Source organism: Erinaceus europaeus, chromosome 13, assembly GCF_950295315.1.
Source record: "Erinaceus europaeus chromosome 13, mEriEur2.1, whole genome shotgun sequence".
NCBI classification, from domain to species: domain Eukaryota; kingdom Metazoa; phylum Chordata; class Mammalia; order Eulipotyphla; family Erinaceidae; genus Erinaceus; species Erinaceus europaeus.
The window spans coordinates 42627546-42655290 of record NC_080174.1 but is presented as its reverse complement, the minus strand read 5'-3'; the positions used below and the strand labels follow the sequence as shown (position 1 = coordinate 42655290).

Sequence of the window (27745 nt, the reverse complement as noted above, 5' to 3'; positions counted from 1 at the left end):
GTGAAGCGACTCCCCTGCAGGTGGGGAGCCGGGGTTCAAACCGGGATCCTTATGCCGGTCCTTGTGCTTTGCGCCACCTGCGCTTAACCCGCTGCGCTACAGCCCGACTCCCAGAATTGTGATTTCTAACTTAATGTTTAAATTTATTTTCTTTATTTTTTAAATATTTATTTATTTATTTTATTTTATTGCCCTTGTTTTATTGTTGTAGTTATTGATGTCGTTGCTGTTGGATAGAACAGAGAGAAAATGGAGAGAGGAGGGGAAGAGAAAGACAGACACCTGCAGACGTGCTTCTCTGCTTGTGAAGCTACTCCCCTGCAGGTGGGGAACCTGGGGGCTCGAACCAGTATTCTTCTGCTGGTCCTTGTGCTTTGCTCCACGTGTGCTTAACTCGCTGCATGAGCTTAACTCGCTGCTCTACCGCTGGACTCAGAACAAAAGGTAGTGTTGCCCCGAAAGATAACAAAGTTATGGAGTTACTAGATGCTCTTGATAGATACAGAGTGTGTTCAAGGAGTAAGATACTATCTAGCTTTTAGCAGTGGGGAGGGTGTTGGTACATAATGGTGGAAAAGGACTTAATTTGGGAGTAAGAGTGGCTGACACCTAGGGAGATGAGAAATTGTATCTATATGTCAGCAATTGTACTATAAACCACTAAGCCCCCCCCCCCCAATAAAATGACTTTTAAAAAAGGTACTATCTTTTAGAAGTCCTATTTCCTAGGCAACTTTCTCAAAACCAAGTGAGGACAAGAAGGAAGTTTACTTGTATTGAATAATCCCTGGTGTCATTTATGATTCCTGTGTGAAATTTGAAATTTCTTCTAGATTTAGATCACAAGTAAGCTCTTTCTTGGTTCTCCTAATCAGATGCATTATTTGTCCACTCTAGGAGATCCATTTTGGCCTTGCTTGCTCTTTTGGACATTGCTATAGTGGTCTAAATTGATTTGTCAGTAATTCCTGTGTTTGGAGACAGTGTGGTTATTTTTGTAGGTTCAGCTTCATCCTGCATTTCAACAGGAAGTGGGTGGGTGCGTCAATTTAGAGTGAGGCATTCCTCCTTGTGGTTGTTGAATGGCAGTGAAGACTGTTATATGCAACAGTAAATTCATACTTTTTCACCAAAGATTTTACCAAAGCCAAGCATTTGGTAGGCAAAATTAGATTACAGTTACAGTAAACATGTCCTGTCTATCATTTTGAATTCCCCCCCCCCCCTTTAACAAGCTGCAACCATGGGCATGAATGATCCACTGCGCCCAGGTCCCTTTTTAATTTATTAAGAGGCAGGGAGAGACACCATGGCACCAGAGTTGTTCCAGTCCTGTGGCACCCCTGGGTGACACCTGAACTCAAACCTGGTCTGTGTTGGAAAACAGTAGCCTGGTGAGCTACTCTTCCAGCCCCCATTTGTTTAACTTTTTTCATTGAAATGCCTACACCTTGGTAGAATGTGCATGTTTTGACATAAATTTCTCTCTTAAAAGACAACACTGCTCTGCAATGTAAAAGCTCTTCTCACATGCCCTCATCCAAAATGTAGTTAACTATAGAATAGTGAGAAATACTGAAGTGAAAGCAGAAGTCCTAATTGCCACACACACAACATCCTCATATAGTCTCGTCCCTGGCTACTGCTGATCAGCACTTTGGGGGTATGTTTCAAAGAGAAACTGCCTTGAAAAGCGTTTTTGTTGTTATGGTTATTGCTATAGCTCAGATCTACTTGCTTCTGGATTCAGCCATAGAAATCTACAAGTGTTATCAGTGACCTTGGCTCTAAATGATGTATTGTTTGTTTATCTGTAATAAACAGGTAGTAATAAACACATTGTCAAAGCCAGTAGCTATCTGTCTTCTGTCTTGGTAGAAGCGTGAATTCAGAGCGTGGAGAATAGATGAATGCCTCCTCCCTTGCATAAACAGCTTCCATTACTGCCTTCTATCCCCCACCCCCCACCCAACTTCTCACCTTGTTCTGCTCCTGCTCCAGGAACCAGGGATTGTAAGAGTTCAGAGTATTATGTGGTTCTCAGTCTTCTTGTGACTTTACTCTGACCAAATGTGATACATAATTATTCTTTGGTAACTTCAGTATATAAAGTTCTTGATGATGGATCTGAAAGAATACATTATCCGGGTCCAGTTCAGTGCATGAATCTCATCATGACACTCTAGATTGGTCAGTACAATGCAAAGCCATAACTAAGAAGGCATGCACAGTCTTGCTTGTTCTCAGGCTCATCAAGCCTCATAAACTGAAAGAAGCTGGGGTGAAGATGATAGGTGGAGTGGTATTGCTGTTATGGCCAGGGTGGTGGCTCAGCAGGTAGAGTGCAGGTCTTGAATATATGAGAGTCTGACCTGGATGACTGGCATTGATCTAAAACCAGTTTTGTTACTGGACTTCTTTGGGTAGCCATGGTGTAACTAACTTAATCTCGGGGCTCATGTCTGAAATAGCGTTCGGGCTTTTGTGGATTGTGTAGGTCCTGGTAGCTAGATGAGTCTCAACATATAGGAGGAGTCAGTTCTCCTTCTTTATAGTTGCTAAGGTGATCTCTGTCCTTGTGTTCAGAATACATACAACTATTAGCCAAGTAAAGAGGTTATGGCAGTTTAGGTAGAAGCAAATCCAAGAATTTTAGAACTTCTTAGAGATCACCTAGTCTAAATCATTTTTGGAGGCCTTATGGAAGTCATGCAATCTCTTACCTTCAACATCTTTACAGTCTAGGAATGTCTCCCCAGCATGTCTGATAACCAGTCATATAGAGGATCTGGATGATCTGGAGTAATTTATAACCTCTAAAGAGAACCTGGTCTAATCCAGAACACTTAGCTCTATTTAAAAGAAATAAACTGAGCTGGGGAGACAGCATAATGATTCTGCAAAGGACATTCACGCCTGTGGCGGTAGGTCCCAGGCTCAATCCTCAGCACCACCATAAGCCAGAGCAGAGCAGTGCTCTGATCTCTTTCCCTCTCAGTATTTCTCTCATTAAAAATCAAACATTTTTAAAAATCAAAGAAATCAACTAGTTAAATCTACTTTCTCAGTGGTTTTAATTTAATCCCTCTCCTGTATAACATTTCACATGCTAAGACCATCCAAATCCCCAAATTAGCAGCTTCAGTATAACATAATTTCTCTAATTAAAGTACAGCTGAATAGCACTTTTGATTTTATGAAGACCATGCCTTCTACTCTTTTTCCAACTGAGAACTATTGCTTTCTTGATTTTCTCTTTATTTCTGCTAGTGGCACCAGCACTTACCTCTTTTCATACCTTTAATAAGGCATTTTATCATCCTGTGCGTACAACTATAAACTATCAGGGGAATAGCAGGTATGAGTGAGGAACTGGACTCATTTCTACAGGTCTCTGGTTTCTCAGTTCATATTTCCTAATTCTGTGACCCTTACCATTTCTGTTGTCCATTGCCTATGAACAGTTTCTCAATTAGCCTTACTTCCAGCCTTCTTCTGCCCAAATGTTACTTCTTTGTTTCTGCTAAAATAATTTATCTAAGATGCAAATATGACCATGCTACTTCCTTAATTCAGTGGTTCCTCAGTGCCCATTGCTCTACAAATTTTTCACTAAATAACTCCTGATGATAAAGAAACCTTTCTCAATCCGATTTCCTTAAGAGAGGTAAATCCTAGTGGTGTTAGGCATCCATTGTATGTAATGCATTATTTTTTCTCAAGTGTATCTGGAATGATACTGTTTATGTACAGTATTGAGGGAAATTGAGAAAATAGTCTCTCTGATCACTTCCTTTGTTTTGTGGTTCAGATGAACATAATATGAAGAATGGGAGAGAGAAAAAAATACGTTTTTTAGGAGGTCCAGAGGGAAAAAGACCACCAAATTACATTAAAGTTTCATATTTTATTTTAAATATATGTGAAAAATTATATTCTACTACATAGTAATATTCATGGTTAAAGGTGTTTAAAATTCTTTATCAATGAATAAGATTGATTCTACAGGAATATTTGCCTACAGTTTCAAACTACAAATAACTTTGTCCTCCTTGTAGTAGACATTTTTGATAAACTGTATTATTTAATGTCTCTAGGAAAATCGCCAAGTTTTGTACCAAAGTTAAGGTACTAATTCAAGTATGTCTTAACTCTACAACTTGAAGCTGATTTGAGAATCAAGAACCTAGAAGTTTTTTTAAGTTTGTCTTCAGCAGAACAGGGCTTTTGTTTCCTCTTGGTCATGTTACTTACCATTATGGTTTAGGGCGTGCATAAGCCCATAGTTTTCATGCAGAATACAAGCTTGATTTTATATATATATATATGTATATATGTATATATATATATATATATATGCAAAATGCAGGTTACTCTACATAACAGAATTTTGTCTCTTTATGGCTCTGAAACAAGTCACTTTTGTCTTAATATAGGAGATTTACTTTTTTTTTTGCCTTTTCTTAAATTTATTTATTTATTTTCCCTTTTGTTGTCCTTGTTTTTTTATTATTGTTATTATTGATGTCATCGTTGTTAGATAGGACAGAGAGAAATGGAGAGAGGAGGGGAAGACAGAGAGGGGGAGAGAAAGATAGACACCTGCAGACCTGCTTCACCGCCTGTGAATCGACCCCCCTGCAGGTGGGGAACCGGGGGCTCAAACCGGGGTCCTTACAGTGGTCCTTGTGCTTTGCACCACCTGTGCTTAACCCACTGTGCTATGGCCCGACTCCTAACAGATTTACTTTTCTAGTTGTTTTATTTTTGTTTGTTTTTTCCCATCAGAACTTTGTACCTGCGAAATTCAACTATTCCCAGTGGATTTTTTTTCCCTATTCATTTTCTGATAAAGAAAAAAGGAGTGATACCACATCACTGTTCCACCATTTATGACGCTTCCTCTAATGCTGTGCATGGTGCTTCCACATTGTGCTAAGCATTCAAACCCATGTCCTAGAGCATAGCAAAATGTGTGCTTTACTGGGTGAGCTGTCTTCAGACCCCTAATTGTTTTTTTAAAAATATTATTTATTTATTCATTCCCTTTTGTTGCCCTTGTTGTTTTTTATTGTTGTAGTTTTTATTGCTGCTGTTATTGATGTCATCATTGTTGGATAGGACAGAGAGAAATGGAGAGAGGAGGGGAAGACAGAGAGGGAGAGAGAAAGACAGACACCTGCAGACCTGCTTCAACACCTGTGAAGCGACTCCCCTGCAGGTGGGGAGCTGGGGGCTTGAACTGGGATCCTTATCTGGGTCCTTGCACTTTGAACCACGTGTGCTTAACCGACTGTGCTACCGCCCGACTCCCCCTGAATTGTTTTTTATCCTGATGAATATTGACACATTGCTATTTCATGAGTAGTTGGTTTGGGAGGCTAACTTTTTTTGACAAGAGAAGTGCCATTTTACTGTTGAAAACTTGTTTCCAGGTAAACCACCCAGCCTGACTTCCATTTGTGTCTGTTTATCCCAGTCACTTCAAAAGGCATAAGTGGGGGAGTCTGGCAGTGGGTTAAGTGCAGGTGGCGCGAAGCACAAGGACCTGCATAAGGAGCCAGGTTCAAACCCCGGGCTCCCCACCTGCAGGGGAGTCGCTTCACAGGCAGTGAAGCAGGTCTGCAGGTGTCTGTCTTTCTCTCCCCCTCTGTCTTTCCCTCCTCTCTCCATTTCTCTCTGTCCTATCCAACAACAATAACATCAATAACAACAACAATAACTATAATAGAAGTAAAAAAGCAACAAGGGCAAAAAGGAACATAAATAAATAAAAAAAATTTAAGTTATAAAATAAAAAAGGCGTAAGTGCTGAAGTACAAAGGTGTTAGAAGTTGCCTCCCCACCCTCAATCTGATACTATCGAGCTATCTGCAATCTGCTTTCCACTAGGTGCCCAGAAAGCACTCTGGAAGTACTCTGTCAGTGACCGTGCTCAACACGGAACTTCAAGGTGACAGGGTCCCTTTAGCACCTCTGAGAACTTGGAACAAGCACTGAAATGATTGCTCATGGTGGGAACCACAATAATTGGTTTTAGTCATCTCTTGCTACACATTTCAATTTCTGACTCTTCAAGAAATGTGTGGGGGATGGTCCAGGAGGTGGTGCAGTGGATAGAGCACTGGACTCTGAAATAGAAGGTCCTGCCTTCAATCCCCGCCAGCATATGTACCGAAGTGGTGTCTGATCTTTCCCTCTCTCCTCCTGCCTTTCTAATAAATAAATAAAATCTTTAAAAAGAAAGAAAGAGAGGGCTGGGCAGTAGCGCACATGGCTCGAAGCACACAGACCGGCTTAAGGATCCCGGTTTGAGCCCCCGGCTCCCCACCTGCAGGGGGCTCGCTTCACCAGCGGTGAAGTAGGTCTGTAGGTGTCTGTCTTTCTCTCCCCCTCTCTGTCTTCCCCATCTCTCTCCATTTCTCTCTGCCCTATCCAACAACAACAATAATAATAATAACAAGGGCAACAAAAATGGCCTCTAGGAGCAGTGGATTCATAGTGCAGGCACCGAGCCCCAGTGATAACCCTGGAGGCAAAAAAAGAAAAGAAAAAGAAAGAAAGAAGATTTGGGGGGCGTGGCAGTGGCGCACCCAGTAGAGCTCAAACCCCAAGCCCCCACCTGCAGGGGGTTAGGGAAGCTTCAAAGCAGTAGAGTAGTACTGCAGGTCTCTCTCTTTTTCCTCCTCTCTCCCCCAATCCTCTCTCTCTCTTTGTTCTCTTTATTTTATTGGATAGAACAGAGAGAAATTGAAAGAGGAGGAAGAGAGGGAGAGAGAAAAAGAGACACCTGTAGACCTGCTTTACTGATTGTGAAATATTCCCATGCAGGTGGGGAGTGGAAATTCGAACCCATCCTTGCACATGATAATATGTATGCTTAACCCAGTGTGCTACCATTCCCCCCAAAAAAAACCAGATTTTATTAGTGCCTGATCCATATTAGCTGCCTATTAAAGAATAATAAAGCTGCCAGGAGTGGGTGGAGTTGTCTTACAGGTACCAAGTACCAGTGGGAAATGAAGGAAAAGAAAGAAACAAAAGCTTGAATTTTGAGGGTCAAAAGACACCCAGATGGGGGTTGTATTGTTATATGGAAAACTGGGGAATGTTATGCATGTACAAACTGTTGAATGTAAAACATTAATCCCCCAATAAAGAAATTAAAAAAAAAAGATACCCAGAAAATAATATACAGAGGACCCTGTGAGGATCTTTTGTTTGAAAAAAATGATTCCTTTTCCGTTCTAAACTTTTAAAAAATTTTTTATTTATTCCCTTTTGTTGCCCTTGTAGCTAAACTCTCTTTTACCACATGTTGCTAAAGATTGCATCTTAGTACCTGATAACCTTTACATTCAGGAAAGGAAGAGTTGCACTAGCAAGAAAAGTCCAGAGTTTCAATTAGAAAACCTGTTGAGGGGCCAGGCTGGTGGCACACTGGTTAGGTGCATATGTTACTATGTGCAAGGACCGGGGTTCAAGCCCCCAGCTCCCACCTACAGCAGGGGTAAGCTTCACAGTGGTGAAGCAGTGCTACAGGTGATTCTCTCGCCCTCTCTATCCCCCTTCTATCTCAATTTCTCTCTGTCCTATCAAATAAAGTTAAAAAAAATAAACATTTTAAAAAGAAACCTGTTGAGTCAAAAGGGGAGCTTAGCAGAGGAATGGATTGGCGGTTATTTCCTTAGACAGTAGACAAATATTCAGGAAACACCTCTGCACCCCAAAGATAGGCACAGCTGCCACATGACTATTAAGGGAGGTTGGAAGTTCTGAGCAAACAGCTGATTCTCTTGGTTCTTGGGCTGTTGCTGTTGGTGACAGGAAATCTTGTTCCCCAAGCTGCTGGCTTCCTGTTTTATTTTTACTCTTAGCAGATCAGAATGTCCATAACAAGAGGCAGTCTGTTCCAAAGGACTACTCTCCCTTTGAGCCTGAAGGGCTTTTTCTTTTTGGCCAGATGATACATTGTTTCATTCTTAAAATATATGGTGTTTAGTGTAGTCTAAGCATTTTGTATACTGTTAACTTTTTTTATTATTATTGATGAGCTGATGTTTTAAGATTTGGTGTAAGTACACCTCTGTTCTGCTTTTTTTTTTTTTTTTAAAGGAGTTAGCAATATTGGAGCTTTGGGTAGGTGTTACTTTTCAGTTTTAACCTTTTCATTTGAAGCAAATATGTAATTTCTCTCCCCCCCTTTTTTTTAATGAGACAGAGACTAGAACACTGCTCAACTCTAATAATGCACTGATGAACCTATAACCTCTGAGGATGCAAGTCCTCTGCTGTACCACTGGGATAGCTTTGGCCTATAGATAGTTTCACAAATTAAAGGAATAGGGCCAGCCCATTGTGCCTTGGGTATAGTCATATTCATTCTATTGAGACTAAGACCTCCACCTATCCTTGCCAAACTAGGAATTTAGAATCTAAGTATAAAACAATAGCTCAGCATGAGCCTGAAGTGCTGGGGGATTTCCTAGGGAAAGGGGCTCAGCCACAGGATAAAAAACAGTAACTCGAAGGTTTCCGGATCTGTTCCAGACACTTCCTGCTGTCTCAAGAGCATTTAGGACCAGGTGTGTTGAAGCGGATGGAAGAGAGAAAGAGAGAGCTATTAGGGAGAAGAGAAAGAACCAGGAAATCTTATAGCACAGTTTGCTTGGCATCATGTTTGACATATTGAACATGTAAAATTTTTCCTTGATATTCTTTCATCCTGTCAATTTACAGACTAAACTTTAGTGGTGTTAATAGATACTGGCAGCTAGTATTGAGTTGTACATTAACAGTCATCCATCAGGGAAGAACTGGAAAAGTTACATCAGTGGAATCACTGTGTAGATTACCATATGATAGAAGCTCTTTATTTGATCTTTGTAATTGATCATCTGGATTCTGATCTATCCTGGGTGTGGACAAACCAAGGGTAGGAGCTGTGCCACTCAGGGTCTGCTGAAAAGACAGTTTTCTGACCATGTCTCTGGCTCTGGAGTCTTGTTGGTTGGAGCATAGTTGCTATTTTAAGATTTTTATGCAGCCTGTGTACCTCAGCGAGCATTTACCAGTTCCAAATTTTAGAAATGTATCCAGTAAGCCTTCTAATAGCAAACCTTAAGGGGGTGAAGGGACTTAAAAAAGAAAAAGGAGAAAAAAAAAAAACAGTAGAATTTTTTTTTTTTTTAAAGCTGTTTCAGATCAGAGCAAGGCAAAAAGGAAAAAAGAAAAAAAGACTCACACAGTCCTAGTGTGCCTGGAATTTGTGGTTGAGTAATGCTTTCCTGTTATTTCTTTTTTAGGTTGTTTTTCATCATTCAGAACATTGCCTGAAGCAGGTCCACCATGCCGTTAGTAACGAGGAACATCGAGCCAAGGCACCTGTGCCGTCAGACGTTGCCTAGCTCTAGAAGCGAGCTGGAATGCAAGACCAACATCACCCTGGCAAATGTCATCCGACAGCTGGGCAGCCTGAGTGAGTGCCGCAGAGAGCCTGTGCTTTGCCCTCAGGGGTCGTTGGTGCTCTTTATTTAGTTTCTTTCTCCTCCCGTGTTCCTATTTCTCCCCCATCTGCTTTCCCTAGGTAATGTGAAAATGTCTCCCACTCGCCCCCCCCCCCCCCCCAGTGCCTCCTCTTTGGTGCAGATTCTTCTCAACCCTTTCTTCAGCTACCACCACCCTCTAGGTTCTCTCCACCTCCCCCTCCACCTGCTTCAAAAGAAATCTGTGGGAAGGGTGACAGGAAGGGCTGCAGCAGACACTGCAGATGGAATGACAGAGCAGAATTCTGTGTGTAAAGTGGGAGGTTTACAGAGCAGTGTCTTGGGTTGGGGAATGTGCTTGTAATTGCACGAGCTGTTAGATGTAGCCCGACTTTGTTGAAGCCACAAATGTGCCAATAGTCTTTATCTACCTGACAACCCCCCCAACACACACACACACACACACACACACACACACACACCCCTTCCCAAAGAGGAGTAAAACAAACATGTACTGAGATTCTGGCTGACTTGTCTACCCTGGTATACATTTAATTGTGCTGCAAGCCCCCAGGTCCAAGTTCAGGGTACAAATTACTTTTCAGTCTCTAGTGTATAGGGAGTTTTGCAAGCTGCATGAACACACAGTGACACACATAGTAGCTGCTGGAGCCATTCTTCTCTGGAAGGAAGATGGGGTTAGCCCAGTCCATTTTGGAGCTGAGAGAAAGCTAGCTCAGCTGTAATTCTGATTTTTTTTTTTTCTCCTAATTGACAAGAATGAATGAGACTGCCTTGGGTGGGATTACATGCATGTGGTTTGGATTTCATTCTGAATCAAACTGACTTTGTTTGCTTAAAGCCAAGGTATGGGAAGGGCAGATGCTTGGATAGGCTTTGCATTTGTCTAGTGCCACTCCAGTTCCCATAAGAACCCCCGTCAAAATGCGATTTTAGTGATGTTCCTTAGCAAAGGCATCTTGGTGTGAATTATTTCAGACATTCACCCCTCCTGTCGCATCACTGCCCTTAGTGAAAGCAGTGGAATATCAAGAAAGGCTGCATTCCCCCAGATAGTAATAGGCCTTGCCTATAAAATAGGGGCATGAGGAGACAGAGCTCTGTGACCAGATGATGTATAGGGTCTGAGATTCCTAAGCTCTCACCCAGCCCAGAGGCCATCTCACTTGATCCAGGGCTTAGGGAAACCTGGATGGGGCGTCACGAAGAAATGAAACCCTGCCAATGCTTGTCTTACACAAAGGAGCACTGACAGCAGTGCAACAGCAGTGCGACTGACAAGAAAGCACATGAAGGCTGCACAGAGCCTCGCTGCTTCTTAAAAGCATCATTTCTGCTTCTGTCACCCTGCGAAGGCCAAATGGGTGGAAGTCAATCACACACTGGTTCCTTCTCTAGGACAAAGGACATCTAGCTAATGATGCTTCTTATTCTCACTCAGCAGGAGTTATGCTTCCCCCCCCCCCCCTCAGGTGTTTTGTTCCAGGGGAGTGTTGATGGATACCAATGCTCACTCCCCCACTTGTGATCAGACCACTCCTATCTAGAGGAAGCTGATCTGAGGACTAGGGTAGGCTTGTGTGTACACAAACAAGATTTCCTCACCTTGTAGCACTAACTGAGCCTTTGTTCATCCAATAAACATGTACTGAATGTATTTTATGTGGCAGCTGCTAGAGGGATATAGTGAAAATAAGAAATGGTCTCTGCCTTCCAGGAGTTCATAATCTACTAGAGGAGAAACCCCCCCCCAATATACTTTCTTTCTCTCAAGATTTATTTATTTTACTAATGAGAGAGAGAGAATTAGAATTATCAGTCTAGCATAAGTGTTGCCAGGGATCAAATTCAGAACCTTGTACTTGAAGGTTCAACACTTTTTACACTGGGCTAACTAAATAAATATTTTTAAAAATTTTATTTTTTACTGAGAAGGATAGGAAGAAGAGTGCACTAGACATCTCCCTGGTACATGTGCTACTGGGGAGCAAACACAGGACCTCAAGCTTGAGAGTCCAACACTTTATTCACTGTATCACCACCGTCCAGACCACCCAAAATAAATATTTCTTTTTTTTAAAATACATATATTTATTTATTTTCCTTTTTGTTGCCCTTGTTGTTGTGTTTATTGTTGTTATTGATGTCATCCTTGTTACACAGGACAGAGAGAAATGGAGAGAGGGGGAGAGAAAGATAGACAACTGCAGACCTGCTTCACCACCTATAAAATGACTCCCCTGCAGTTGGGGAGCCAGGGACTCAAATCGGGATCCTTATGCCAATCCTTGCACTTTGCACCACATGCGCTTAACTAATAAATATTTCTTAAAGGGGGGAGGGGGAGTGGGTGAAAAGGAGCTCACATTTTTTGAGTGCCTACTTTATGCCAGTCTTTTACAGGAACTTGACATAGACTATCTCATCTCATCCTCTCAATAATCCTCTGAGGTTAGGTCGTGGGATTCCAGTTACTAATATGAAAGAATAAAAGCTTAGAAAAGCAGGGTAACTTGCTTGGAGACATAGTCAATAAGACAAAAAAAAAATCAATATTTATTTATTTTGGAGTGTTTTGTTTTGGTTTGGTCTTACTAGAGCTCTGATTAGCTCTCGCTGTTTGTGGTGCCAAGGATTGAACCTGGGACCTCTTGCCCACATGTCCTGTGGGCTACTGTTGTGCTCTCTCCCCAACCCGCAAATCAGTATTGAAATTCAGACTTCAGGAATCAAGTAATAGCTCATTGAGTAGGGTGCATGTCTTAGCATGTGCAGCCAAGGTTCAAGTACTGACACCACTTGGGAGTGCCACAGTACTGATAGAAGCTCTGGCTTTCCAGTGCTGTAGTCTCTCTCTCTCTCTCTCTCTCTTTCTGTGTGTGTGTGTGTGTGTGTGTGTGTGTGTGTGTGTGTGTGTGTGTGTGTGTTTATCTGAATGTAAAACTCAGTCTAGGGGGAAGTCGGATGGTAGCGCGCCAGGTTAAGAGCAGGTGGCACGAAGCACAAGGACCAGCATAAGGATCCTGGTTCAAGCCCCCAGCTCCCCACCTGCAGAGTAGTCACTTCACAGGCGGTGAAGCAGGTCTGCAGGTGTTTATCTTTCTGTTCCTCTCTCTGTCTTCCCCTCTCTCCATTTCTCTCTGTCCTATCCAACAACAACAACATCAATAACAATAACAATAATAACTACAACAGTAAAACAACAAGGGCAACAAAAGGAAATAAATAAATAAAATTATAAAAAAAGTTTCATCCTAATGGAAAAAAATTAAAAAATAAAACTCAGTCTAGGAATGATGAAATTAGGAAAAAAAAAAATTAAGCTCAGACTTCCTAAGAATTTCTTAGCGCAGTCCCTGCTCTCTCTCCAGCACTGCCCTGTTTTCAGACCTTTGTTGACTCTCACCTAAATTATTTCTCTACCTTCCCTCAGGCTTCAGATTCTCTGATCAGCCTACTTATACCTATAAACCTAAAAGCTTTACAGATCTTAAGCCTATATACCCTTGCCAGCACTGTCTGCCCCAAATGCAAGTCTTACCTTTTATTTATGTAATTTTTAATTGTTTTAGTTTGTCAAAGATAAAGCTGTGTTTTTGTAGTTAAAAATTTTTTTTTTTCAAGTTAAGAGTAAAAACTTTCACTCTTTATTTCTTCTGTTCTTCAGTATGGCGTTGCCTACATTCCTTAGAGTGGTCCTCCATACTCAATACCTGCCTGCCTTTCCAACCTCATTTTCCTGTAATCAGTCTTCTTTTAAATTGTATAATAGTCTTTTTACCAGATTCCGTTCAAATGAAAAAGGGGTGGGTTTGGAGAGGCAGCTCACTGCGTAGGGCGCCATATTGTCATGCGTGTGGTCCAGGTTTGAGTTTTATGTTGTTGCCACCCAGGTTGTCTCTATGGCGTGGTGCCTGCACTGTGAATCCAAGGCTTCTGGCGGCCATTTTCTCTCTTTTTTTTTTCTTTCTTTCTTTCTTGCTTTCTCTGTTTCTCTCTATTCTTATTTGATAGGATGGAGAGAAAGTGAAAGGGGAGGGGAGAAGGAGAGAAAAAGATAGACACCTGCACATCTGCTTCACTTCACTGCTCGAGAAGCTTCCCCCCTGCAGGTGGGGAACAGGGCCTTGAACCCAGGTCCTCCTTGCACATGGTAATCTGTGGATTCACAAGTACTTTACCACTTGGCCCCAATTTGAGCCTCTTTACCATGTGGTATGTGCTATGTGCTATGCATTGGAGGAAGCTTTTATGCTGTGGTGTCCAGAGTAGTGAAACTACATGCAGGAGGACCTTCAGTTCCATAAAAACAAACAATTAAGGGGCCAGGTGGTGATGCATCTGGTTGAATGCACATGTTATAATGCATAAGGACTCAGGTTCGAGCCCCTGGTCCCTATCTGCAGGGGGGAAGCTTTGCAAGTGGTGAAGCAGGCCTGAAGGTTGTTGTCTCTTTCTCTTTCTCTCTCTCTCTTTCTCTCTGTCTCTTTCTCCCTGTCTATCACCCCCCCTTCCCTCTAGACTTCCAGCTGTCTTTATCCAATAAATAAATAGAGATAATTTAAAAAATCAAAAAACAAACAAGCAAACAAAAAAAACCCCAAGCAATTTAAAAAAGTGAATAATCAACTACTCAACGTTCTTTTGAGACAAGCCATCCATCTGCATGGTGTCCAGACTATGCCTCCTGTTTGGAGAGAGAGCCTTTGCCATCCTTGCAGATGACTCTCGAGGCCCAGCTCTGGAATCTCCTCCTCTAGGGTGGACTAAGAGCTCTGAGCTCCCACTAACCACCACATTATAATGAGATTTATCTGTGTCTTTTATGCTGAATTAAAAGTTATTTGAGGGGCCAGGTTGTGGCGTACCTGGTTGAGTGCACAAGGACCCAGGTTCAAGTCCCCGGCCCCCACCTGCAGGGAGAAAGCTTCATAAGTGGTGAAGTAGTGTTGTAGGTGTTTCTCTGTCTCTTTCCCTCTCTCACCACCTCCCCTCTTGATTTCTAGCTGTCTCTACCCAATAAATAAATAAATATAGATAAGTAAAAATAAATAAGTGTTGGCATATCGCACCAAAGTAAAAGACTCTGGGGTGGGAGTGGGTGGGTGGGGAGAATACAGGTCCATGAAGGATGATAAATGACATAGTGGGGGTTGTATTGTTAAATGGGAAACTGGGGAATGTTATGCATGAACAAACTATTGTATTTACTGTTGAATGTAAAACATTAATTCCCCAATAAAGAAATTTAAAAAAATTTTTTTTAATTAATAAATAAATAAATGTTCAATTATATATTTTTTTAAAAGTTATTTCAGGGGGCTGGGCAATAGCATAGTGAGTTAAGCGACCATGGCACAAAGTACAAGGACCAGCGTAAGGATCCCAGTTCGAGCCCCCAGCTCCCTACCTTCAGGGGAGTCGCTTCATAAGTGGTGAAGCAGGTCTACAGGTGTCTATCTTTCTCTCCCCCTCTCTGTCTTCCCCTCCTCTCTTGATTTCTCTCTGTCCTATCCAACAACAATAACAGCAATAACAACAATAAGAACAACAGTGATAACAAGGGCAACAAAATGGGGGGAAAAATAGCCTCCAGGAGCCATGGATTTGTAGTGCAGGCACCGAGCCCCAGCAATAACCCTGGAGGCAAAAACAAAAAAAAAGTTATTTGAAATCAGAAATCACATGCTATCCTAACCACCACCCCCAGTGTCTTTATGGTACCTGGTACCCAGTAAAAGCTCAGTAAATATTTGTGAATGATTATTACCTGTATTCTCTCCACCATTTCATGCTAGTGGTTGGTCTAGACTACAGGGGGAGGGAAAACCCTTTCTGCAGGAAATAGCTCCATAGTTAAGGGTAGGGAAGATAGACGGAGACTTCATAGGCCCTGTTACTTTGAAACTGTTACAGTGAAAAGTAGCAGGAATTCATCTAACAGAGATGGGCACAGGACTGATACTGGCATGTGCTTCTACCTCATGACCTTGACCTCTTGTACATCATTACTCTAGTCAGAAGAGCTCCATCGGGAGTCGGGCGGTAACGCAGCGGGTTAAGCGCAGGTGGCACAAAGCACAAGGACAGTCGTTAAGGATCCTGGTACGAGTGGGGAGCCACTTCACAGGCGGTAAAGAAGGTCTGCAGGTGTCTGTCTTTCTCTCCCCCTTTCTGTCTTCCCTCCTCTCTCCATTTCTCTCTGTCCTATCCAACGATGACATCAATAACAACAACAATAATAACTACAACATTAAAACAAGGACAACAAAAGGGAATAAATAAATAAATTTTTTTTAAAGTGCTCCATCTACTAGTGAAAGTCTGATTGTGGGAATAAAGGGTCAAACACAAAACTGAAAATGCCATAGCCAGGGATTGCTCCATGGTAGCATCTCCAGAATTCTTATTTTTACTCAGAGCACTGAGATTGGCAGTTCTTATATTAGGTTGCCAAATAGGCACAGCCAGTGATTTTAAATCAATATTCTTAGCACTTTGGAGATGGGAACTTCCCCTGCTTGGTTCATCCTGTGTTCCGGGGCTTTCTGAGTACAGTGGGGCCATGCCATTGAGTGATCAGAGATTCTCAGACTTCAGCTATCACAGCTTCACTTTTTTTTTTTTTTGGTCTTTCCTACTCCTCCTCCTCTTCCTCCTCCTTTATTGCCACCATGGTTACTGGTGGGACTCAGTGCCTGAACTATAAATTCTCTGCTCCTGAGTGTTGGGTGGTAGCGCAATGGGTTAAGAGCACATGGCCCAAAGTGCAAGGGCTGGCGTAAGGATCCCAGTTCGAGCCCCTGGCTCCCCACCTGCAGGGGGTTATTGCTTCACAAGCGGTGAAGCAGGTCTGCAGGTGTCTCTTTCTCTCCCCCTGTCTTCCATCCTCTCTCGATTTCTCTCTCAGCAATAATATTCTCAACAGCAATAACAGCAGTAAGAACAACAATGGCAGCAAAATGGGAAAAAATGGCCTCCAGGAGCAGTGGATTCGTAGGTCAGGCACCCAGCCCCAGCGATAGCCCTGGAGGGTATATGTATATGTGTATGTGTATGTATATGTGTATATATATGTGTGTATATATATTCACTGCTCCTGGTGGGTATTTTTTCTTTTTCTTATTTTTTTTTTCCTTTCTATTTTAATTTGATAGGACAGAGAAAAATTGAGAGGGGTGGGGGAGATAGAGAAGGAAAGAAAAAGGCACCTGCAGACTTGCTTCAATGCTTGTGAAATGTCCCCCTGTAGGTGAGGAATGGGGGCATGGACCTGGGTCCTTGGTTTATTTATTTATTTATTTATTTTTATAGACCACAACTTGTCAGCCACTCATCTGTTGTTGGACACATGGGTTGCCTCCAGGTTTTGGCTATTACAAATTGTGCTGCTATGAACATAGGTGTACATAGATTTTTTTGGATGGGTGTATTTGTCCTTAGGATATATCCCCAGGAGAGGAATTTCTGGCTCATAGGGTAGTTTTGCAGAAAACTCAGTTTTATTTTTCTCAATTTTATACATGTATCAACAACTGTATTTATTGTAAAGCATTAACCCCAATGGAAAAAAAAAAAGAGGAGGAGGAGGAGAAATGTAGAAGGGCTGGGAAGGAAGAGATGGGCAAGAGTGAAAAGAAGAAAAGACCAGTCAGCATTATGCGATAATAAGACGCATTTAGATAGTGATCTCAGGGTTGGGTTAGGGGCACATGGCACAAAGTGCACAGACAGGCTAAGGATCCCGGTTTGAGCCCCCGGCTCCCCACCCGCAGCGTGGTCACTTCGCAAGCGGTGAAGCAGGTCTGCAGGTGTCCTTCTCTCTCCCTGTCTTTCCCTTCTCTCTCGATTTCTCTCTGTCATATCTAACAACAACAACAACAGCAATGACAACATAACAATAAATACAGCGGGAGTCAGGCAGTAGCCCAGCGGGTTAAGCATAGGTGGCGCAAAGCACAAGGACCGGCATAAGGATCCAGCTCGAGCCCAGGCTCCCCACCTGTAGGGGAGTCGCCTCACAAGCGGTGAAGCCGGTCCACAGGTGTTTATCTCTCTCTCCCACTCTCTGTCCTCCCCTCCTTTCTCCATCTCTCTCCATCTTACCCAATGACGATGACATCAATAATAACTACAACAATAAAACAATAAGGGCAACAAATGGGAAAATAAATAATAAAAAATATTTTTAAAAAAATTTGGTCTTTGGCTATAGTTCAAAGCTCCTAAATCCCTTGGAATTTTCTGAAATACAGGAGCCAGGAGGTGGCACATCTGGCTGCCATATCTTACAACGCGCAAGAACCCAGGTTCGAGCCCCCAGGCCCCGGGGGCTAGTGTCGCCGGAGGGAGAGATAACCCAGGAACCAAGTTTGTGGCCGTATCAATACAAATCTTTATTCATGCGGACGCCCAAGACAGGAGTGTAGGCACCTGGTTAAAACCACGTGGAGCCAAAAACCGCAGTGGCCTGCCTCTGCCTCTGCCTCTGCCTCTGCCTCCACACCCTCCTTTCTCCTCCCCCAGGACCATAAGAGCCAAACCTGCCAGGGAAATGGCTTCACAATCTATACATAGTTAGGAGAGGGGCGGAGAAAAGTGGCTGGGCCTGGAAAGGTAGAACCTCCCTAGCAACCGTTGCTTGGGGTTCAACTGGTGAGAATTAGCAATACCCTGTGGACTTAGGAAGGAGACCTTTAGTCATTTGTAAGACAAGGCAGGAGATTGATATATAACTAATAAAGGGACAGACCTTTAGTCACATGGAATGTAGGGTGCTTTGGGGGCCAGGGAGAGGATGGATGTCCCCTCAAGTCAAGCCCTGCCAAGCTCAACCACATGCTCACAATTTCCCAACACGGGGACACTTCACAAATGGTGAAGCAGGGCTGCAGGTGTCTCTGCCTCTCTCCCTAACTCCCCCTTTCCTCTTGATTTCTGGCTATCTCTATTAAATAAATAAATAAATATAATAATATATATTTTTAATTTCTTTATTGGAGAATTAATGTTTTACATTAATTAAATTAATTAATTAAACTTTTTTTTTCTTTCTGAAATACAGGAGCATCTGTTGCTCCAAGCTGATTCTGAATGGGCTTCTCAATGACTCCCAAAGGGCTGGTCTCCAGGAAGAACAGGTCTGACTAGACACTTCACCCCCATTCTCCAGAGAGGAGACAAGGGGATGAATAAAGTCAACAACTGATCCTGCCTCTATGATGAAGCCTCCATACATTTTTTTTACACCACAGGGTCTAGGCAGTCCAGGTTAGTGAACCAAGGTGGCGCCCCAATACTGCACAAGAGACCTGGGTCCTTGAGCATGGTCGCCTGTGCACTCAGATGGGTGTACCAACACACAGCCCTTATTTTGTTTTTTTAATACTTATCATTTTTTGATTTGATAGAATATAGAGAAAACGAAAGGGAAAGGGAGACAGAAAGAAAGAGATACTTGCAGCATTGCTTCACCACTTGTGAGTCTTCCCTCTGCAGATAGAGTCTGGGCTTGAACCTGGGTTCTTACACATGACAACGAGTGTGTTCAGCTGGGTGTGCTACCACCTGGCCCCCTTCATCATTATTTTAAACAATTATTTTGAGGGAGCCCGGCAGTGGCATACCTGGTTAAACACACACATAGTGCACAAGGACCCAGGTTCAGGCCCCTGCGTGAGTGATGCAGTAGGGTTTCAGGTGTCTGTCTGTCTTCTCTTCCCTTCTCTCTCTCTCTTTTTTTTTTTTTTTTGCCTTCAGGGTTATCACTGGGGCTTGGTGCCTGCACACACCTGAATCCACTGTTCCTGTGGCCATTTTTTAAATCTTTCTCCTTTTTTTTTTTTTTGGATGGAACAGAGAAATTGAGAGGAAGAGGGAGAGAGGATAAACACCTGCAGATCTGCTTCACTGCTTGTGAGGCAACCCCCCTGCAGGTGGGTAGCCGGGGGCTTGAACCAGCATCCTTGCAATTCGTATTATGTGCACTTAACCTGGTGTGCCACCACCCGGCCCCCTCTCTTCCCTTCTCTATCTCACCCCTCCTTTCAATTCTTTCTCTTTAATAAATAAAAATTTAAAAATATATTAAAAATTATTTTGTTTTCGGAGGTTGGAATAAGGGACCAGGCAGTGGCACACATGTTTAAGCATACATATTACAGTGTTCAAGGATGCAGGTTCAAGCCCCTGGTCCCCACCTGCAAAGGAAAATTTTCATGAGTGGTTCTTCTTCTAGCGTTTGCCCTTCTTCCGTAGCCAGTCAACAGCGTCAGGTTGAGCCTGATGTAAAGTTTCGAGACCTCCTTTGAATCTGGAGAGGTGGCAGTCGTTGACTATGTGGGTCATTGTCTGTTCATGAGTGGTGAAGCAGGGCTACAGATGTCTCTCTCCCTCTCTTTCTCCCCCTCTCCTCTCGATTTCTCTCTGTCTCTATCCAATAATAAATAAATACACTATTTTAAAAAGTTGGAATATATATATATTTAAAAGATATATACATATATCTTTTAAACTGGAGCTTAACAGGATAGCAAACATAGTATGATGGTTATGCAAAAAGACTTTCATGCCTGAGGCAGCAAAATCCCAGGTTCATTCCTTGAACCACCACAGGCAAGAGCTGAGTGGTTAATAATAATGATAATAATAATAATAAACAGGCTTAATCACTCCAGGCTAACCTTTTCAGACAGAGAACTCCAAAAACAGGCAGAGCGAGAGAGGAAAAGACACTACAGCACTGGGAGTCGGGCATACGCAGTGGGTTAAGCGCAAGGACCGGGATCCCGGTTCAAGTCCCCGGCTCCCCACCTGCAGGGAAGCCGCTTCACAAGCGGTGAAGCAGGTCTGCAGGTGTCTCTTTCTCTCTGTCTTCCCCTCCTCTCTCTATTTCTCTCTGTCCTAACAACGATGACATCAGTAACAACAACAATAATAACTACAGCAACAATAAAAAACAACAAGGGCAACAAAAGGGAAAATAAATAAATATTTTTAAAATTTATATTAAAAAAAGACATTATAGCACTGAAACTTCCTCCACGTGTTTGGGGTCACGCTCAGACCTGGGTCATGCTCACGGCCTCCCAGGTGAGCTATCTCACTAGCCCTGGAGTAATTTTTAATAAATCAAAAAAGAGACTGTTAAATTACTGGCTGGAAGTATAACTTAAATTTTCTGTCAGCCAAAAGCTGCTGGGTTTTTTATTTGTTTGTTTAATTTAAAATGTCTTTCTTTTTTTTTTTTTTTAACCAGAGCACTGCTCAGTTCTGGCTTATGGTGGTGCGGGGCATTGAACCTGGGACCTTGGAGCCTCAGGCATGAGAGTCTTTTTGCATAAACGTTATGCTTTCTACCCCCACAAATGTCTTCGTTTTTAATCAAGCGTTGGTTTACAATTTCAAAAGATTTCAGGAATATCATTTAAGTTCCTATGCCATCAAACCAAATAAGCATAAAACTTTGGGAATTTATGAACTTATAACCCCTTTTTTCTCTGCCAAGATTTAGCTTGGGGGGTGGAGCCTTAGTCCCTGAATCATTCCACACACCTGTCAGACTTTTTCCCAGAGGATGAGACAAGAGTGTGAAGGAGAGACATCGGAGCAGGACTCGCCACTGCTCCTGAAACTTCCGTTTGGAATGGTGTCCCCATGTGGTGACCCAAGGTGTGAACACAGGTCTTTACCCATGGTGAAGTATATGTTCTACTGGGTGAATTCTCCTCCAGCCCCTTAGGTATTCATCCTTTTTTTTTAAAAAAAAATATATTTTTATTTTTATTTATTACTGGATAGAGGCAGAGAGAAACTGAAAGGGAGGGGGGGAGATAGAAAGGGAGAGAGACAGAGACACTTGCAGCCCAGCTTCACTACTCGTGAAGCTTTCCCCCCTGCAGGTGGGGACCAGGGGCTTGAACTTGGGTCCTTGTACACTGTAATGTGAGCGCTTAGCCAGGTACACCACCACCTGACCCCACTCATACTCTTAAAGATATTGGGGGGGGGGGTATTGAGCAGTAGTGCAGCAGGTTAAGCTCATGTGGCACAAAGCACGAGGAGGACCAGAGGATGCCATTTAGAGCCCCCGGCTCCCCACCTGCAGGGGGCCTCTTTCACAAGCTGTGAAGCAGGTCTACAGGTGACTATCTTTCCCTCGCCCTCTCTGTCTTCCCCTCCTCTCTTGATTTCTCTCTGTCCTATCCAACATTAGCAATAACAATAACAAGGGCAACAAAATGGAAAAAAATGGCCTCCAGGAGCAGTGGATTCAGAGTGCAGGCACTGAGCCCCAGCAATAACCCTGGAGGTATGGAGGGGGGAAGCTACTAGAGGGAGGTGAGGTGTTCAAGCCCCCCATCTCTAGCTGTAGGAGGAGGGCTTCAGGAGCGGTAAAGGAGTGCTGCAGGTGTCTACCTTTATCTCTCCCTCTCTCTCTCTCTTTTTTTTTTTTTTTTGGCCTCTCACTCCTCCTGGAGGCTATTTTTTCCCTTTTGTTGCCCTTGTTGTTTTATCGTTGTTGTGGCTATTGTTGGATAGGACAGAGAGAAATCGAGAGAGGAGGGGGGAGAAAGACACCCACAAACCTGTTTCACTTCCTGTGAAGTGACTCTCCTGCAGGTGGGTAGCTGGGGGCTCAAACCAGGATCCTTACACCTGTCCTCACAGCCATGTGTGCTTAACCCAAAACACTAGCCCTACCATCCGCCCCCCCCCCCAATCATCTGCTTTCTTCCCCTTCTCTCTCAATTTTCTGTCTTTATTCAGTGAATTAAAAAATTGTTTTTAAGTTATCTGATGGGGGAGGTAGGGCGTGGCAGTGGTGTGCCCATTTGGACACTTATTTACCAAGTTCAAGTACCTGTTCCCCACCTGGAGGGAAGACGCTTCTTCATAAGCTGTGAAGAAGATCTACAGGTCTTTCTCCCTCTTTTTCTCTTCCTCCCCTCTCAATTTCTCTCCTAACAAAATTAAGGAGGGAGGGGGGTTATCGCTACTTGGTAGCAGTGGATTTGTAGTGCCAGCACTGAGCCCCAGTGATAACCTTGGTGGCAGTGAAGAAATATATGTGTATATATGTTATCTGACAGTCTTATGTGGTTGAGTGAGCAATGTAAGCATCTCACTGTAATCACTAAGGGAAGATAGAAACAGGTTGGGGGTGTGGATTGACCTGCCAGTGCTCATGTCCCACAGAGCAGCAATTATAGAAGCCAGACTTTCTACCTTCTGCACCCATAAAGAATTTTGGTCCATACTTCCAGAGGGATAAATGTTAGGGGAAGATGACCAGAGGGTTCTGAACTCCAATTCCATCAGGATTTGGAGAGAGAAGAGAAAGAAAAAAGATAGGATACTCAGAAGTATTAGGTGTAGGTGTGACTTAGAAAGGAAGAGAAGGCAGGACATTAGGGAAAAAATAGAAATAATAATTAACCCAAATATATAATCTTTGGAGAATTAATGTAGTTTCCAGTGGAGGGAAGGGAGACAGAGAACTCTGGTGGTGGGAAAGGTATGGTATTATACACTTATTATCTTATAATTTTGTAAATCACTAATAACTTTTTTTTTTAGAGAATCACATTGTAACAACACTTTTATCTCATTTAATCTTTATGATAATGTCACAAGGGTAAATATAATTGTCTCCATTTTACAAAGGAGGAAACTGAGGCTGAGATTTCTGATTTGTGGTCCACTGTTCCTTCCATGTATCATTTCATGCTTCTAAGCATGCCTCGGGCTGGGGCTGGGCATGATTTGACAGTGGGGAAGACATCTTACCACCATCTCACCCCTCCTCAGATAGCTTCTCAAAGTTAAATGTTGAAGTTCTTTGTAAGATTTTTATCTAGACAGCCACTGTGCCCCACCAAGCCTCTGTCACCACTCTCTTCACTGAGCCAGGAAATCCTGGGTACTCTCGAGTTGATCTAAGAAGGATGAGTTGATGGTTTTTTTTGGTTTTTTTGTTTTGTTTTGTTTTGTTTTCTGTATTTGTTGGATAGAGACAGCCAGAAATTGAGAGGGAACGGGGTGATAGAGAGGGAGAGAGACAGAGAGACACCTGCAGCCCTGCTTCACCACTTGTGAAGCTTTCCCCCTGCGGGTGGGACTAGGGGCTCGAAACTGGGTCCTTGTGCACTGCAACGTGTGCTCGACCAGGTGCGCCACCACCTGGCTGGCCCCTGATGGTTTTTTATTGTGGTGGTTTTTGTTTTACGTTTTTCTCCCACTGAAGAGCCTCTGCATGGTTCACACATCTGTTTGAGCTTGCTTTATTTCCCACAAGTAATGTTGCTTTTTTCTCTCCTTTAGCCTTCTAATAATAATTTCCCATACCCTAGACAAGCATGATACAGTGTATTTATTATTTTGTTTACAGTATTATAAGATTATGGAGTATATTTATACCAAGAACTTTGGTTGTGGGTGTAATGTGATTTTTTTTTTTTTAATGTGAACTTAGCCTTCGTAGAGACAGGAACCAGACAGGGTGCTTGGCTTGAAGAGTAGAAATTCAGCTCATCAACCACAGAGTCCTTTGAGCCCAAGAGTTTACCATAGTTGTTGAGATTACCGAACCATTCAGTATGCAAAGAGTTGCTCCTCCTTGATTAGAAACTCTTTACTGACTAAATGTGCCAGCAATTAAAAAATGCAGTTGCGTGGTCTTATCCTTCCTTTCCAGGTTATACTGGGAATGTACAGTTTTGGCCTTTTGGGTTCATTTGTTTCCTCCTTGAGTGTGGACTAAATATAAATGCAGTTTAAAAACTGGAAACCAGAGCCTACTTTAAATGGTCCTCAAAAAAGAAAAAAAATATTTTGACTTGACATAGTCCTAATGCCTGCCTTCACCTTGCAGTGTGTTTATTCCTTCCTATGCACCACTTTTCACTCCTAGCAAGAATGTGCTTTGTGGCTTGGAATGGAAATATGGAGGTAGTGTCAAGTTGCTATTATGACTCTGTCTGCAAATTCTCCCTGCATTCCAGGGTTGAAAGTAGGAACGCTTTACTTTTCCTAAAAAACAATGCATTGTGGGAAAGATTTTTTAGGCAAAGCTTGAAAGTTTCAGCTTTTCACTTGTTTCCTGAGATGTGTATTTACAGGGCTATAATGTAGAGCAAAAACTTTGAAAGTTGGAGGTTATAAAACATAAAAGAGGGAGTCGGGCGGTGGCGCAGCCGGTTAAGCGCACGTGGCGCAAATCGCCAGGACCTGTGTAAGGATCCCAGTTTGAGCTCCCGGCTCCCCACCTGCAGGGGAGTCGCTTCACAAGCGGTGAAGCAGGTCTGCAGGTATCTGTCTTTCTCTCCTCCTCTCTGTCTTCCCCTCCTCTCTCCATTTCTCTCTGTCCTATCCAACAACAACGACATTAATAACCACAACAATGTTAAACAAGGGCAACAAAAAGGAAAATAAATAAATAAAAACTTAATTAAAAAAAAACCCAAACATAAAAGAACCTTTTCACCCATTAGAAGAAATTGTCTCTGCTGTTTTATTATTTTATTTTGACTTGTGAAATCCATAGGCTCTCAAAGATAACACAGCTTATTTTTGAGACTGCTTTGGGGATATATTGATAATTTCTTATTCCTCATGTTAATTGTAGATTAGATCCTTCTAACTCCCAATCTGTTTACCAGAATCATCATTTTTACAAAGTGCTTTTACAAACCCAGCAAGAAGCTAGGGCTATAGGCAGATATGTAGAATTACTTTTTTAAAAATCTTTAAAAAAAATTTTTTTTTATATTTATTTATTTTCCCTTTTGTTGCCCTTGTTGTTTAACATTGTTGTGGTTGTTGATGTCATCATTGTTGTTGGATAGGACAGAGAGAAATGGAGAGAGAAGGGGAAGACAGAGAGGGGGAAAGAAAGACAGACACCTGCAGACCTGCTTCACCGCCTGTGAAGCGACTCCCTTGCAGGTGGGGAGCCAGTGACTTGAACTGGGATCCTTAGGCTGGTCCTTGTGTTTTGCGCCACATGCGCTTAACCCGCTGCGCTACCGCCCGACTCCCTTAAATCTTTTTTAATATTTACTTATTTTCCCTTTCTGTTGCCCTTGTTTTTTATTGTTGTTGTAGTTATTATTGTTGTTGTTATTGGTGTCGTCGTTGTTGTTAGATAAGACAGAGAGAAATGGAGAGAGGAGGGGAAGACAAAGACGGGGAGAGAAAGATAGACACCTGCAGACCTGCTTTACTGCCTGTGAAGCGACTCCCCTGCAGGTGGGGAGCCGGGGCCTTGAACTGGGATCCTTACGCTGGTCCTTGTGCTTTGTGCCACGTGCGCTTAACCCACTGTACTACCACCCGACTCCCCAGAATTACTTTTTTGTAATATACTTTTTTATTTTATTTGGCCTGCCATGAGTTTTGTGCCTATTGGATGTTAAGGAAGTTCTCTTAGCTGTAGAACATATACAGCATCTAGCAGGCTATGGAGACTGTGCCTCTGGCTCCAAATATAAACATCTGTATTAGGGCCAGAAAACCCATCTTGGGGGTGGGATGCACATGGGAAGTGGGAAACAGGTCTTTAGGAAGCCTTTTTGTCCCCCCCCCCCCCTCCACTTATGTCACTTTTATGCACTGGTGATTTGGTTTCTTTGCTCTTTCAGGTAAATTTGCAGAGGACATTTTTGGAGAGCTCTTTACTCAGGCAAGTACCTTTGCCTCTCGGGTAAGCTCTCTTGCTGTGAGGGTTGACCGCCTACAAGTGAAAGTCACTCAGCTGGATCCCAAGGAAGAAGAGGGTAAGGAAGCTGAGCTCAGCATTTGCAGGCTCTGCTGAGCAGTTTCTTAGAATTTTCCCCCTGACTTAATTAAAAAAAAAAAAGTGAGGGGGAGAAATCAGAGACCTATGGAGCGCTGTTGATATGACACAAGCTTGGTGATGTTAAGAAACCTTTCTAACTCTATACTTCCTTCACCCCCTGCCACACACACACACACACACACACACACACACACACACGTATTCCCTTTCTCCCATTCCTCCATCTCTTCTTTCTCAAATTTCCCCTTCCCTCAGTCTTCTTCTGCTACCATAAAAGTACTTGGAGGATTCATTCCTCCTAAGGAGAGAAGCTGCTAGATCTGGCCACACAGTAAACCTTTGTATTGCCTCATTTTGTTCAGTCTCGAAATGGCTGGGCTGCTGACAGCCTTGTGGGGTTTCCCGGGGGGGGGGTGGGGGGGGGAGGGAAAAACCTGGCTGCAGACAGCAGCAGCCAAGAAATGCAGCAGCTGAGGCCTCTCTGAATAGTGTGACTCAGTGTTTGCTCAAATAGCCTGTCGTCCATTTTCTAATGCCTTCCATCTTCTCTCAGTGTCACTGCAAGGAATCAACACCCGAAAGGCCTTTAGAAGCTCAACCATTCAAGACCAAAAGCTTTTTGACAGAAACTCTCTCCCAGTACCTGTCTTGGAAACATACAACACTTGTGATGCTCCTCCCCCTCTCAACAATCTTTCGCCTTACAGGTAATCTGACTGACTCCTCCCATCAGGCCTGTGGTTAAAAATACTAGATGTAGGAGCCGGATGGTAGCGCAGCTGGTTATGCAGTGCACATGGTGTGAAGCACAAGGACCAGAGTAAAGATCCCTGTTCAAGCCCCTGGCTCCCCACCTGCGGGGGGGGGACGTCTCTTCACAGGCAGGTCTGCAGGTGTCTTTCTTTCTCTCCCCCTCTCTGTCTTCCCTCCTCTCTCAATTTCTCTTTGTCCTATCCAACAACAATGACAGCTGTAGCAACAATAACAATAACAACAACAAGGGCAACAAAAGGGAGAAAATAGCCTCCAGGAGCAGTGGATTCATAGTGCAGACACTGAGCCCCAGCAATAACCATGGAGGCAAAAAAGAAACAAACAAATAAAAAAAATTAGATGCAGCATGCACACAATACAGGTTCCACACTAAAGGAAGCTTCAGTGTCACATCTCTCCCTCTCTCTCTTTCTCCCTCTATGTTGTGTGTGTGTCTCTGTCTCTATAGTTTAAAAAAAAGCATGTTGCTGAGGGGGACAGAAGATTGGCTCAGCTGGTAGAACCTCGACAATGCTCAAGGAACACCACGAAAACGGGGATTGTTGAACAGTGCTGTGGTGTCTCTTCTCCTTTTCTCTCTCTCTCCCCCCTCTGCCTTTCACTCCCTATCTGAGAGAGAGAGAGAGAGAGAGAGAGAGAGAGAGTGTGTGTGTGTGTGTGTGTGTGT

General features: G+C 43.0%; 1 protein-coding gene across 2 annotated transcripts in view; it reads left to right on the top strand.

Annotated features, from left to right (window-relative positions):
- The window catches only part of WASF2 (WASP family member 2), a 109292-nt gene that overhangs the window by 64494 nt on the left and 17053 nt on the right, over positions 1-27745 (top strand). For both annotated transcript variants that reach the window (XM_060205647.1, XM_060205646.1), the window contains exons 2-4: positions 9306-9478; positions 26147-26281; positions 26858-27011. In XM_060205647.1, the coding sequence (XP_060061630.1) occupies positions 9349-9478; positions 26147-26281; positions 26858-27011 (419 nt within the window). In that variant the 5' untranslated portion in view covers positions 9306-9348. The remainder of the gene's footprint in view (positions 1-9305; positions 9479-26146; positions 26282-26857; positions 27012-27745) is intronic.